Consider the following 15305-nt stretch of genomic DNA (forward strand, 5'->3'; position numbering starts at 1 on the left):
GAAGCTACAATGTTTATATTGGTTCCAAGTCTGGCAGTCATTTAGAAATTGGATTCTTGCTCAGTTATGTATTCCTTTGTCTCTATCCTAAATTTGATCTCAGCCTCTTAAAGTTAATGTCAACCTACTTAGTTCAGTTTGTTGCTTTGTCAGCATATCATTGTCTCGTGTTGGGCTTTAATAACAGAATAGAATGAAAGTTTTCTGCTTTGATTTTCATAATTTTTTTTTTGTCTTTATCATTCCCTTGGCCTAAGCTAGCCTTCAGCTTCTCCCAATATGTTAATTGCAAAATGTTGACTATCGAGTGCCATGTTGACTTCGTAGAGTGGCCAAAACTTTGTAGGTTGAATTTCTAATTTTGTGCAGTCGAGAGCCCAACCTCTCAGTAATCTGTTATCACAATATTTACTGCATGATTTTAACGAGATTAAAAAATTGTGCCCTAAATAAGGTAAATCAAGTTTACTGGCCACTGTTGGAAATGTGATATTGTAACACCAGCTCTAAGCTGTACTATTTTTAATCAGTGTGTGTTCATTACAATGGGTTTTCTTTTGACATACACATGTGTATAATATACTTTGGTCATTTCTATTCCTCATTTTCTCCCCCCACATAGCCCTTTTTCTTAGCATGCACTGTTTTGATTCTGCCACATAAGAATGATCTGTGCAGTTGACATGAAGGGGGTCAGGCATAATTTGGAGCTCAGACCACCCATGTATTTGCGGTATTTTGTTAGGACCTCAAGAATGTTTTGGCAAGTATACTTAATGACTGTTGATGACATTTGATACATTTTTCAAGTTGATTTGGAGCCTTCCTAGTGTTTCTGAACTTCTGCCTTTCTTTCAGACCTCTTTATGCCATGAGGGAGGTAAAAGTAAGAGTAACCCTGCTTTCTTTATTCTTTGCTTGCTGGTCAAATACTTTCAGTGTTAATCAAGATGGAACAGCTTTATATTAAATTCCTTTCTGTAGCTCAAAATTCCTTGGAGAAGATTCAGTGTATTTTTTTAAAGGAGAAATAATTACCACAGAACTATCCTGGGACTTTAGGCCAGCTTGTGATTTGGGAGCAGATCACTGGCAGTGTTCTCTATAGTTGGCTTTGAAAAGACCATATGGGGAACTTCCCAGAAATGAGGAACAAAGAAATGTTGTAGTCAGCTTTCCAGACTTTTTTTTTTAAAAAACAGTAGTGATCATACTTATTAATGATGTTTAGTAATATTTAAAATTGATAACGTGTTGGACTAATTTAGGACTTATAAAGCATTTTGTAGGAAAAACTTCATATTTCAGTATAAAACTCATATATCAGGCCAATTTTCTGATTATTTTTAAATATTTGACTGAGATTATTAAGAAAAATTTTTTTTAATTAAGAAATTCTTTCAGGCTTTTTCCTGCTCTAATTGTTCCCTTAAATTCCTTAAATAGTCCATGCTTGTTTGTGTAAGTACATGCTTTTCTGCCATAGAACTGACACTCATGCTCTTTACATCGTCTGTCTGCTCAGCTGCCTTTCATGAAGTTCGTAGATGCAGAGTGGTTAATACTGTGTTGCTTGCTCTGCTGTAGAATCTTCTTGATCACATTCCTCAGAACATTCATGTGATGTTTTTAAGCACGGGAAGAACTTTTGCCTTAGCAGATGGTAATCTAGAGGACTTCCTTCTCACTTTCACATTGACATATCATGTGATCTATGCAACTGCCTCTTCTGAGAGTCCCCTTCGGCCTGGCTGTCGGCTGGCCCTGTGGCCCTGGGAGCTCTGGAGCAGGACTGAAACTGACTGGGGAATCATCCTGGCTGGGGGTAGCAGGGTAGTCAGCCATTTCTGAAGAGCAGATCACCAGTAACACTGTTAGATCCTAGGACAAGTGTGGGGCTGAAAAGTGGGAGATGAATCAAGAAAGTGACAGTCAGATGAACATGGGACTGGATCCAGAGCTAGGCATTGTGTTGATGAGAGGGGGCTGTTGACCCAGAGCTCCTTATGTTTTTGAGTGCTTACTATTTGGTATATGAGCTGGGTGAATTAAAACAAAAGAAAACAAACAAACAAAAGCAACCACCGTGTAGTGATCCAGTGGTTGCACAGATGTTTAGTATAATCCTTTGACATACTGTTAAATGATGAGTCTATTGATGTATTTCAGAGCTTATTGATTTTCTGTAACTCAACAGTGTAAAGTCAACGAGTTTATATTCTGAAACCTTTTTAACTAGAGCAACTAAACTTATTCCTTTCCAATTCTAAATCATTAGATGACCTTTTCAATTTCAATCCTAAAATATTAGAACTGGGAAGGAGCTTTACCTCATTTTTTGATGCCCAGTTGTTATGGATTTCTTAATTCATGCACTTGTCCTTTTGTCTTTTATTACATTGAGCATTTACTGTGTGACAGATGCTCCTCCTGATAGGAGACTATCCTGGAAAGAGATTAAATGTCTTAAACATAAATCTCCCCTGAGAAGCAAACCTGGTAGATTTCAACCTGTTCTGATCTGTCTGTTAGCATACTTAGAAACACTGAGCTATTTTATCCATTCTTTTTATTTAAAACTTGGGCTTTATGACAACATGGTACCAGGAATGGAAAAGAATGTTATGTGGATTTTTTTTTGGAAATGAGAATAAATATAAATTCAATTTGTTTGCATTGAATTTATGTTTTACTTAAGTAAAATAATTTCATTTTGCTTTGGTTTTCCCACTTTTTCCATAATTATTGTGCTTGATTGTACTGAAAGTAATTTATTCCTTTTTTTATTTCCTTTAGAATAAAAATTAAACAATTTCAATCATTTTTGTACCAAGAATTTCTAAAGTGGAGATCATCATAATTCCATGAATTTTATGCTTGTAGCAATTTATTCATTTTTTAACAAAAAGAGCTTTATGAAACTGCTTATAATTGTAACTTTGTTCAGCACTACTTTTCTTAAAATATGATTGCTTTCCAAATAACACGAATAGTTCAAATTATTTTACCTTTAAGATTTTTTAAAATGGAGTCACTGATTCATTCCAGTTCAGCATTTATAATTGTCTAAAATATGAATCTTCAAAGTTCACTAAATTAAAAGAAATCACAGCTGGCTATTTTCTAATAGTTTAGAATTTGGCAGTGAAAAGGGAACTGCAAGCATTTATTCCAACTGAATTTGAAACAGTGCAAAACTTGAGCTGTTTGATAAAGCATAGAATAGCATATGCAACAGCCCAACATCCTTTTTTTCCCCCCTTTGGTTTTGGGTATATACAAAGTTCCCACCTCACTTTTCTTTGGTCTACTCTATATTTTTATCCAGCTGATAAATGCCAAATATCTTGGAAATTTTATATGGGATTTATTTAACCCATGGGATTGGATCCTTACTATTTTATGTGCCAAATCATTTTGGCATTCTGTTCCCTTCTTCCCCAATGAACAGTTTAGCTTCGGGGATTTTTGCTGCTTGGCAGTGACCAAACCCAGTGGGATAAGGTTTTGTTAAATTGTGAGTATTAATATGCATAACCAGGAGGTTGGAGGTTTCAACAGTACTACCCTTTGAAAGGAAGGAATGTGTTCATAAATAAGTGATATAATTTAATTGAAAGAGAAGGATGTAAAAGAGGATTGTGGAGGAAGATGGCAAGGAAGGGCATATATTTGTTTAAATAAAAGAGAAAAATCAGTGGTGTAAACAAAGCCTTGGTTGTTTCCCCTCTTCTACTTCCTCCTCTTTTTCCACCTCCTCTTCTTCTTCTTCCTCCTGTTCCTTCTCTTCTTTGCCCTCTTTTTTTTTTTTTAATGAAACCAGAGTTTGTTTCTCTTCAGAGGACATACAGTCTTTTGCCTTTTACTTATCCCCTCTTAGAAGTGTCGCTTTCTGCTTTAAGATATAATAATGTCTATCACTCTGATGCCTTTTTCCTCTTCAGCTTTCTGGGTCTCCCTTCTTCTAACTAACTTGCTCTTTTTCAGGCTCCACTAGCAGCCCTCAGCTTGCCAGCCCTTCCCACAGTCGGTTATTGTCCCTTGCAGACACTGTCCTGCCACGAATGCTCTCAGCCTTTCTGGCTGCCTGGCCTGGCGTGCGCCACGTGAGGACAGAGGGCCATTCTCCGGGCTGAGCTTCGCTGTGTGCTGAGCTGGCCCACGCTGGGTCTTCTCAATGTGCTAATGCTTCCCCCCGACTTAGGAGTAGGGGATCATTTGATCATTTCTTATTTTGAATGTTCCTTTTGTGCTGACAGGGAAAGAGATGACTTAATGTCTGCACTCATTTCTGTAAGGAGCAGCTTGGCAGATATGCAGCAGAGAGAAACAAGTGCTTATGAACAGGTCAAAGAAGCTGTGCATATGACCGAGGAAGCCAACTTTGAAAAGACCAAGGCAAGTCTAATAGGATGAACATAAAGGCATTGCAGGACCGGTCATTTTTTTCTTCTGAGCATTTCTGTGGTTTTTCTTCCATAACTAAGCTTTTCCCAAACACACAAGGAAAATATCAGTATGTTAATGTTGATTTTTCTACATTGAACAAATTTGCTATTTGGAGAATTCTTATTTCTCTGCAAATATTCTGTTTTACGATTTAAAGATTGTAGTACAATATGATAAAATACTTTGAGAGACTTGTATGCCTCCTATTTTTATCTTTTCATTTGGTATTTTTTCAATGCTAGGACTGGGGATTTAGCTCAGTGGTGTTGCCACCTGCCTCACAAGTACAAGGACCCAAGTTTGATCCCTGGTACCAAAAACAAACAAACAAACAAATCAATGCTATGAGCATCTTAACACTTAGTAAATAACACATAGTAAATCATTTGTATATGTTTATGTATGACTAAAGACAATTTCTATATCTGGGAAATTTTTAGAACATCTGCATATTCCAAACATGGTAATATACATGTATTTAGTAACATTTAACTGTGAGTTTGGATCCGTTGTAAGCTAAGTCAAACGTGTTTCATGATGATAAGGACAACAGCAGTCAGCGCCAATGATCAGATGCTGTTCTGGGTTTCAGGAACTTTGAATACTAGGAGGTTACTCTTGATTCATTGCTGTGTTTGAGGATGTAGCTTAAACAAGTGATGGCGAACCTTTTAGAGCTTTCAGTCATACAAACGGCCCACTTCAGTATGCGTGCCATAGGTTTGCCCCACTGGTAAGCTATCCAAGTTGCATTTTTATTAAACACGAGGACCATACTTCAATAGCCATAGGTAGCCAGTGATTACCATAGTAACAGTACAAACAGAGAATATTTTCATCATTCAAAAGTTGTATTGGGTAGGGTGTACTGGTTGAGATTCCCTAATCTGAAGTACTCCAAATCTGAATCCACTCCTCCTTCAGTCTGATCCACCTCCCTCGTATATTTCCTCAGTTGTTCTGAACTGTCACCATCCTCTGATGATATTCTGACTCTCAAAAACTTCTAGCAAAGGCCCTTTCTGAAATTCATCTCATCTCATGTGGCTACGATAGAGGAGTTAACATTTACTTCTCTCTTAACTGCCATTTCCAGGCCTTTGTTTTGGCACTTGCTTTTGGTTAGTGTTCCTCTTTGAAATTTGGTTACCACTTCTATTTTGAAATCAGTGAGTCTCTGTTCTCGCTCATCTCAACAGAAAGTCCCCATCTAGAAAACACTCTGACACACGTTAAGAGCTTAAGCATCTGAGTCTGTCCTCTCCATCCTGTCTCCTTTCATCATCCTTAAAGGTTTCAACATCCATGTTGTTACTAAGTGCAGCCCCACCCCTTTCAGCCTCTGTAACTCTAATGTTTTCTCCTTGTGCTACTGTGACTCCCACAGAAGTGTCCCTAGGATCTCAAATTCTGAAATCACTCTCTAACCAAAGCTTTCTTCTTCCCTTCCCATCCCAGTTAAATCTGCTCCATGTCCTCATTCCTGCCTCTGGTTCTCCAGCCTCTTCCCTTTAGACCTCTCAGTTTTTTTCCTTAGTGTTAGGTTTGGTCTTCTTCCCTTCTCACTTAAATATGAATTTTATAATCTCAAATAGAATTCCTCATATTCACCCACACCCCCAGTTCTGCTGCTCTTTCTGTGTTCTCTAAGCCAGTGAATGGTACCCTTATCCTCTATAATATCCTGACTAGGAAACTGGATGTCATTCTGGCCTCCAGCCTTAGCTTCCAATAAGTCACTAAGTGCAAGTCTTTGTTTCGGAAATTTTCTTGACTTTTTTTTTGTAATACTTTTCTTGCCTAGCTGTGAACTACTTCTTAGTGCAACATTTATTATTATTATTGCTTATTTGTCTTATCCTTCATTAATTAATCTCCTTCATTATTACCTATTTGTCTGTATCCTTCATTAAACTTTGAGATCTCTAACAAATAAGAAATCAACCCACCTTGATCACCGTTACATTGCTAGCATCTTCATAGTGCTCAACACATCGTAGGGACTTGGTAATATCCACTGAGGAACTCGACCCTGTTCTCACTAGCATGCTAAAATTCCTTTAGACTTACCTTTCCAGTTTACCTGCTTTGCCAGTTGCTAGAGGACGTTATTCTCAGTTGCACATGAGTCTTTTTCTAATGCTGTTTTCAGCCTACCAACCATTGCTGAATTTAAGAGAGCGAACAACTAGTTTCACTGCAGAGGAATAGCGGTAGACTTCAGAACGCAGTCATAAGAGCTGCTTGATCATTTCTTTCTCTGCACTTGACTCCACTATATGGTCCACTTCCTTACTTTGCCACCTCCAGCCCTAGCACCTCACTCTCAACAGATGATCCACCTCAGCGTCTTCTGAGCTCTTCAATGTCACTTCCACTCATTTTTCTTTGTTTCTGGCCTTACTCTTTCCCAAGATGAATCTCTTTCTCTAAGCTTTTCATGTCACTTGCTTGTAGGGTCTCAGGACCCTTACGCACTTGCATCAACTACTTCATTCCTCATCCCCCTTCCTCCTTCACCCCTGCCCCACTCCCAGTTGTCTCTATAACTGCTATCCCTAAAACAAAAAGCAGGCTTCACATGATCCCGCCCACTGATTCCTACCTTCGTCCATCAGTTCACTAGCGGACCTTACAGTTATCTGTCCTGGTAGCTTTCCTTCCACTTCTGATCACATTCCAGTCAGGTTTTCAACAAACAGCAAACTTTCATGCTGCTGAATCTCTCACTTAATGGTCACTGGGCACTTTCTGATACCAAATCCAGGGACATTATCTCAGTCCTTTCTGCTCCAGCCCTATATGTAGTTTTGGCAGTCATTAACTGTCCTGTCATAACACAGCCTAGCATCTTTCCCTTTGATACAACTGATACTTTACTCTTCTGGATCATTCTGTGTGGTTCTTGTCTACTCTCCTGGTTTGACTGGCTTTCCCCAACCCTTCATTCAGTATGGACATTCCTCAGAGCTACTTCCTCGCCTTCTGCCCATGTTGCCTTGATTTCCTGGAATTTTTACCTCGTCCCATAACCAAACCTGTATTTATATTTGAACATCCCCTCCTTATGCTTTTATCTTACTGTTCTCCTGAGCCCCAGACCTACATTTCTTGTTGCTACTAGACTCCTTATGTGGATGATACGCTACTGGCATCTACTACGCAACCAAGTTACTAATTTGTTCCACCTTCCTGTCTACCCCTTCTTTTCCCTCCACTCTTCTGCATTATTGTTTTCAAATAATGGTGTAACCATCTTACCAAGAGCCCTAGATTACATTCATTAAAGTATTTTGGCTTCCCCTCATCCTTACTTTTTTTTTTGGTACTGAGGATCAAACTTGCGCTTGCAAGGCAGGTGGCAGAACCACTGAACTACATCCCTGGCCCCGTCATTCTTACTCTTGACATCCAGTCATTTGCCAACCTTTGATCCCTTTGAGTCCCCAGTTTAACTGTTCCTGCCTTTCCATTCTTGTACCCCTGCCCTGGCAAATCGTGTGTGTGTGTGTGTGTGTGTGTGTGTGTGTGTGTGTGTTACTAGAGATTGGATCTAGGGTCTCATACATACTGCATAAATACTCTGCCACTGAGCTACACCTCAGCCCTTTTTGCTTTTATTTTCAGGCAGAGTCTCACTAAGTTGCCTGGGCTGGCATCAAACTTGTGATTCTCCTGCCCCAGCCTTCTGAGTAAATGGTATCCCAGGGAAACCCAGCGTAGCTCAAGTCTTTATATGCAACAGCATTGTGATTGGTTTCTTCCACATATTTTACATTGCTGCCTTAGGCTTCTGAATTATAAATCTCCATATGCAGGAAGCTCCCTTCTTGCAGTACAACAAACTTCTATAATTAATTCATTTTAAAATTAACAGGAACACAAAGGCATTGTGTATTATGAATCTAATCATTTTTCCCTGAATTCAGTAACAAGAATTACTAAGCACTTTCAAAATGTAATGCAAGTTCAGTATTTTTTATCTAGAAGATGTGAATTTTGTTTTCAGAGAGTATTAAAATGTCAGAGTACTGCTATTTTAATTTGAAAACCAACTACAACTTTTACTACTAGGAAATTCTTTGTTCTTTCATTTCTTGGCATTTGTTGCCATCTAGTGTTCAATCTGTGTATTGGACGCTAAGCAGGTATTTTATATTACATTGTGTGTTTAGTGCAAACTGTATATAGTACAGTGCAAATGCCTAAGGATTCTTATAAGAAAATAAGTACATAAGATGAGAAGATTACAGTGCCACTCATGAATTCTGTTATGGAACTACTTTGGATCAAATCTCTAGTCTTCCACTTCTAAACCTGTGACTAGGACAAATTATTTAAAGTTTCAAAGTCCAAGTTTTTTCAACTGAGTTAGAACCACTTAAAATTTATAAATTTACTTATGGAGTTGATTAAATGAGTCCTTCTAAGACACTTGGCAAAGTACCTGATACATAGTAACTTTTCAGTGAATGTTTTATTTGAAAATTGTGAGTTAGTACAACTCCAGGTAATTTTAAGACACCAAAATAAATTAACCTGGGGATACTTGAGAGTGGAATAGTAGGGGTGACAAGTTGGTAAAGGTTAGTAGGCCTCACACCTGCCTGCATGTCTTGGAAGGAGAATTGTTGAGGTGACTTGGCAGGCCTGAAGTCACATGCCTTGGAGGGACTTGGGGCGAGCATATTCTAATGAGTTAACCCTCTAAGGAAAGGCGTTTTTCAAAATTCCAACCTGATAGGTTGGATAAATGCTTCCAAAAACTATTTTTACCCTTTCCAAGTATCCATATTATTCTGCTTTTTGGATAGCAGTAGAATCAGAGAGTCAGGAATTAGAAATGTAAAGTAGAAAGAAAATCAGAAAAGCATGAGCATTTAATTGTAGCCACAGGCATAGAAAATACTGCTCCTTGGCATGCATATGATCTGCTGCAAAATAGAAAAAATTATCAATACAGTTATGGGCTTCATAACACTGTTTTGATCAGGGACAGAGTGTATATATAACTGTGGCACCTTGCTTAAGGTAACAGCTGAAAATTTCCTATCACCTAGTGACATTTTAGCCTTATTAACATCATAGTGCAACAAATTACTCCCATATTTTTGGTAATGTTGATGCAATAAAGTCTTCTGGGCTTCCATTTGTGTAAAAATGTATAGCACATGCAATTAGGTTTAAAACATAACACTTGATAATGATAATAAATGATTGTGTGTTACTGATTTATGTATTTACTATTTTCCACTAGTTTGGACTGTATTCTTTCTATTTATAAAAAAGTTTACTGTAAAACAGTATGCTACATTACACTAGCAGCAGCTTTATACATTTTAAATTTAATGCACCTCTTGATTGCGTCGAGAGGAAACATCAGATAGTTCACCTATGCCATCTAGGGTTATGGAAGTGTATTGTTTGCCTGATGAAGTTGCCTAATGATGCATTTCTGGAGTGCAGCATGACCGTTTCTTGAAAATAGGAGATAGACGTAGAATAACAAGCTTCTGTTAAGCAGGTGTTTATAGATTACAATCAGAGGGGGAGTAAAAGTAATAAAAATATGTTATACACACATACCAACTCCCCACGATGTATGCAATCATTATGTACTACACACATGTACTAATAAATATTTTTAAAATTAAAACAAAAAATCACAGTCAATAATTTGAATTCATCATGCTTAAATGTGTTGATAATCATCTTATGCACTTTATTTCATAAAGATAAAACCCGTTCATAAGTTCTAAAGTTTATGTTCATAGGTAACTATGTTTTTCTCATATCTAATTCTTTAGTCACAAATTCTTCTATCACTAGTACTAGCATTTCTGTGAAAGCAACCTTAGCAATTGGAAGGATTTTTATTTGTATGTCTTAAGGTAAGTTTTCCATTTAAAAATTAAGTTGACCACATAGAAATTTTATCGGGGATAGTTTTTTTTGGGTCTTTTGATAAAGTAAGCCATACATTTTGGTTTAGTAAAAATAGGACAAGGAATATCAAGTCCAATGAATTATGTTCTGAAGCAGGTGTTGATCGGGCCGGCACAAAACAATCACAAATAATAAAATTTCCCAGAAAAGAAATGGTCCTTTGCAGATTGAATCAGCAAGTGGGAGAAAGTATAATTTCCCATCTCCTTAGATCTGTAGCCATTCTGATCAAGGGAATGGGAGGAGCCACTATCCCCAGAACTTCTGGGAGAAATGCAGTGCAGGCCCACTGACTTGGCCATCTAACAAGATGTCATCGCATTACAGTGGACCATTCAATAGCCTCGTCTCTGAGAACTCAGTCCTTATGCCTTTTGCGATGGCTAAGTTGAGCACAATGCAGGAGGGGAACACTCAGCTGGGATTCTTGGAAAATAAAGGAGGGAGCCCTGTATTAATGAAAAGGGAAAACACTAGTGCTAATAGTGTATAAATTCTTGGTTCTAAGGCCCAGATCTTCTAGTGAGGTTCATTATAAGAGAGAGATTTTTAGAAAGGGTAAATCAATTTTCTGTTTCCAATTATTACCAATCCTTAATATTTTCTTCATTTTGAGCAGATGTAAATGTGGATTAAAATTAAAGCAAATAGAAGTACAGTGAAAAGTCACTAGGATTATGGTGCGCACCTGTAATCCCAGAATTCTGGGAAGCTGAGGCAGGAGGATCACAAGTTGTAGCCCAGCCTGGGCAGCTTAGCTATTTTTAAGGAGATCCTGTGTCCCTACCTCAAATCTATAAATAAAGAGCCAACTGGCTGACTGGGAATATAACTCAGTGCGAAGACCCTGAGTTCAACCCTTAGGACCTCCAAAAAAGTGAAAAAAAATATGGATTCAGTGGTTACACATAAAGAGACATCAATAACCAGTTATTAACCTAGTTTTTTTTATTTTGTTAACTTTTGAGACAGGGCCCTCACACTGAGCTACTTCAGCTCTTTTTCATTTTTATTTTGAAGCATAGTCTCCTCCGTAAGTCATTGAGTTGCCCAAACTGGGCTCAAACTTGCCGTTTTCCTGCCTCAGCTTCCTGGAGTGCTGGGATTGCAGAGCATACCACCATACCTGGCTCACTTTGTGCTTTCTGAAGAATCATCTTCTCTTGGAAAATGGCCTCTGATCCTAGCAAGATCATTTATTCTTTGTTGCTGAACTGAGTAATTTCTTTGAATAGATTATTTAGCTGCTCTTCATTGGAGCCTGATTTTGATGTCTTCGGCAGCCTTTTACTATTCCTGTACTTAACAGTGTTGATTCCTGAGTTCTTGTTCAGTCGAAAACCTTTAGATTGAATACATTGGCTTGCATTCAGTAATCATACAAACAGTATTCATTATATCAGTGAAAGTTATCAGGTTGACATAAAATATTTTTTACAAGAGTAATTGTATTTTGAAGCCCCAGAGTTGCTGATTCATACTATTTCAAGCCCTGAGGGCTTCACTTATGGAAAAATTATGCCTTTTCATTTCTTTTAAATCCTAATTTAAAGTTACCTTTCCCAAGCATTCTCAACTAGAATTTATTTTTTAATTAAATTTATTGGTACATTTTAGGTGTATAATATACCGGCATTCATCATTGGAAATTTGTACCATTACATAATCTATCTTGGTTCTTAAGTTAATTTGACACAATAGAATCTTACCCTCTACTTTATGTGTGCCTGGGAGTATAGAAAAATTTCAGAAGAGACCCAAAATTTTTTTTGAAGTTTATTGCTTTCTAGATGAAGGAAAATTAACACATCCTAGAAATTTTTGTCTGTACTTATTTTACTTTTCACAAGGGGGAGGGAGTATAACAATGCATAGACAAGCATCTGGTGAGAGCAGTTTCCTCTCCTTACCCAAAATGTGACTGTGAAACTTACAGTCACACTATGTGAGTCATAGCAGACTTGTGTTGCCTTCTACCAATTGGTGGGAAAAAAAAGTTTGGTGAAGTGGATATTATAGCTAAGAGTGACTGGGATAAGACTAAGATACTGTAGCACCTTCATTTTAGTGGGACTTTTAAAAATTATGATTTTTGAAGCCATATTTTACTATTGGGCATTATATTATATGTAAAAGTATTATTGTAAATGGGGCCAAAAAGACATTAGAGTTTTTATTTCTGGAAATGCAGAGTGGGAAATTTATGCTAAATGACAATTATGAACTTTTCGCAGAATTGGAATCTTTCCTTATTTAAACTTTTGATTATTACCTAATTTTTATATTAGTTATATGTTTTAAAGGAATGAACTGAATCTTATAGCTAATAAATCTTTACTTGTGTTAAACAATAGAAACCTATGTGTAATAAAACACAGTATTCAACATCTTATTTAAAAATTCTTATCTGTCTTCAAATCTTTATTTATGAGGCCATGAGAAATCAGTAAAATTCCTATGTTTTATATAGCACTAACATGATATGTAATTAAAATAATAGAACAGGTGGTTTTTCTGAACCATTTCGAAATCTGACTTACCTATGGCCCCCAGCTCTCTTGCCTGAATTTTCTGGCTGGTTAGTCAATAAATAGAGCCTTACCTGTGAACCTTGAAATAGATGAGCAAATAGAACAATGGGTTACAGTAAATGGCATGGATAAGCAAATACAAAAGTCTTTACACTGAGTTTTAACTATTTTAAGTCAAAGTAAAGCTCAATGTCTCATTTTCCCCTTATTCTTCCTCCCTTCTAAACTCCCATTTTACTCTCATTCTGACAGGCTTTAATCCAGTGTGAGCAGCTGAGGAATGAGCTAGAGAGACAGACAGAGCGACTTGAAAAAGAACTTTCATCTCAGCAAAAGAAAAGGGCCTCTGACAAAGAGATGATGAAAAAAGAAATAGCAAAAGAAAGGGAAGGCATGGAATCTAAGGTACGTAGGACTTGAGTTGTCGTTGACATTGAAATGACATTGATGATGTCACAGATGATTCCAGAAGGTAACATTCATGGATGAAGTTTAATTTTTAAAACATTTAAAAATCAGGTTTCTCACAGAGTTCATTAAAAAATACATAGTATTTCATATATTTCTCAATGAAGTTTATTATCTGACTTTCTGAAATAATCAGTTGAATTCCATATATTGAAATTCTGAATTTACTTTAGCCCTGCTATTCTGTTACGTTTTCTCACATTCATATTTGCCAAAGGAAAACAGGTTTTCTGATGATACCTAGATTTTATTTCATCATTTGTCTAAGTAAAGGAGAAATGATCCCTGCTTTTATCCTAGACCGCAAACTAAACATCCACAAGACATAAAACATGTTTAAGAAATTGAGTAACTGAGAAAACCCGATTATACACACCATAGGAAATCAGTTCAGTTCAGATATGAATAATGGCCATATATATGAATAATGGACAAATGGAGGGGAGAAATTGAAGACAAAAGGGATAGATAATAGGAAATTGGCAATGTTTTTAAAAAGGAATAACAATTTGGAACCTAGAGGTAACCCTGGAAACATCACAGCAAATTTTTAGAAAGCTGCGTTATAGGGGGATATGACACCCATGTTTATTTTTCAGGAATATTTCTATCGATTAATTATTAATTTTATGAGTTTTGTTATATTAAACAATGTATACTTAACAGTATTTTATCAATAAAATAAAACACTAAATTTTAACATGTAAGGAGTGTGTAGAGTAAGCATCAACACTTTCAACCTCAATTGTTTACCTGTTTACAAGATCTAAAAAATGACAAATAAATTCCTGCATGAACTACAATGAAATTACAAACAAAACTCTAGCACAGGAATAAGAATCTTTGTTCAGTTATCACACCTAAGGCAGTCTTCACACGTGAGAATAATGTGTTCCATACACAAGTGTGGCTTGCACGACAGCACATGTGCTTTGTTTTCCTGTCTTCTTTGGTGGGACATGTTGACCTCTTAGGCAGGTCTTGTGACGTTTCACCTGTCTGTTCACCGGTCTGCTCCAGAATTCTTCTGAGGAGTTCTTTGGGCAGATCATTTATCAACTCCAGTCCCAGTCCTCTAAGGAAATGTCTCCATGATATTTTCTGCTTGTTATTTTCTTTATAAACTAAGCAACCATTTATGCCTGACATGTCGAGTCAGACACAACCATTGGCCAACACTTTGTGTTTTCAATGGCATCAGAGTCGTTGCACGACTCATCAACAAAATCTACTCTGCCTTTCATTTTGTTGTAAAATGTGACCATATCCAGCTTCATTTGTGTTGAGGATTCTCTATCAATCTGTTTTTATTTGTTTGTTTGTTTGTTTTGAGATAGAGTCTCCCTAGTTAGTCCAGACTAACTTTGTACTCACTATGTGGCATAGGCTGAACTTGAATTTACAGGATCTTCCTGCCGCTGTCTTCCCAGTGTTGGAATTACAGGCATGCGCCACTGTGCCCAGCCTCACCATCAGTCTTAGCATCGCAGTGTAATGTTGACATTTTCAGTACTACTTCTTTTCTCTTCGCCATATAGGAGGCCAGTGTTATGTCTCTCTGAAATCCAGTGATTGTACTATATGTTTCTTTGTTGTGAACTTGGAACACTTTTTCAGGAATCTTGGCTTTATTCTTGTGAATAGTTCCTAGACTGGTCACCTGGTTCTTTCAGCAAATGTACTATCAGTGAGTAACTAGTAAACCAATCATAGAATGTGACATTTGTGTTACTTTTTTAAAAAGGTGCAATGAGTCTGTTCACCAAGTCTTTGGTTTATTACTGCACAAAAAAAGACCTGGTGGCTGAGTTCCAGGATAAATTTCTAAATTCAAGGTGTAAAATGTCTCTGAGTCTACCAGGGCATGTATTTTTACACCCTGTTTGGAAGGTCTACCTGGCATATAATGCC

At 37.1% G+C, this 15305-nt stretch overlaps 1 protein-coding gene across 15 annotated transcripts in view; it reads left to right on the forward strand.

The window, feature by feature from the left end:
- The window catches only part of Sdccag8 (SHH signaling and ciliogenesis regulator SDCCAG8), a 200243-nt gene that overhangs the window by 31194 nt on the left and 153744 nt on the right, over nt 1-15305 (forward strand). For all 15 annotated transcript variants that reach the window (XR_002025980.2, XR_783991.2, XR_002025982.2 and 12 more), the window contains exons 9-10: nt 4260-4398; nt 13179-13331. Coding sequence is in view for 5 of the 15 variants with exons in the window: in XM_010642586.2 (XP_010640888.1) it covers nt 4260-4398; nt 13179-13331 (292 nt within the window). In the remaining 10 variants the exon portion in view is untranslated. The remainder of the gene's footprint in view (nt 1-4259; nt 4399-13178; nt 13332-15305) is intronic.

The sequence above is a fragment of the Fukomys damarensis genome, unplaced genomic scaffold, assembly GCF_012274545.1.
Source record: "Fukomys damarensis isolate Sample0158 unplaced genomic scaffold, DMR_v1.0_HiC HiC_scaffold_11, whole genome shotgun sequence".
Taxonomy (NCBI): Eukaryota; Metazoa; Chordata; class Mammalia; order Rodentia; family Bathyergidae; genus Fukomys; species Fukomys damarensis.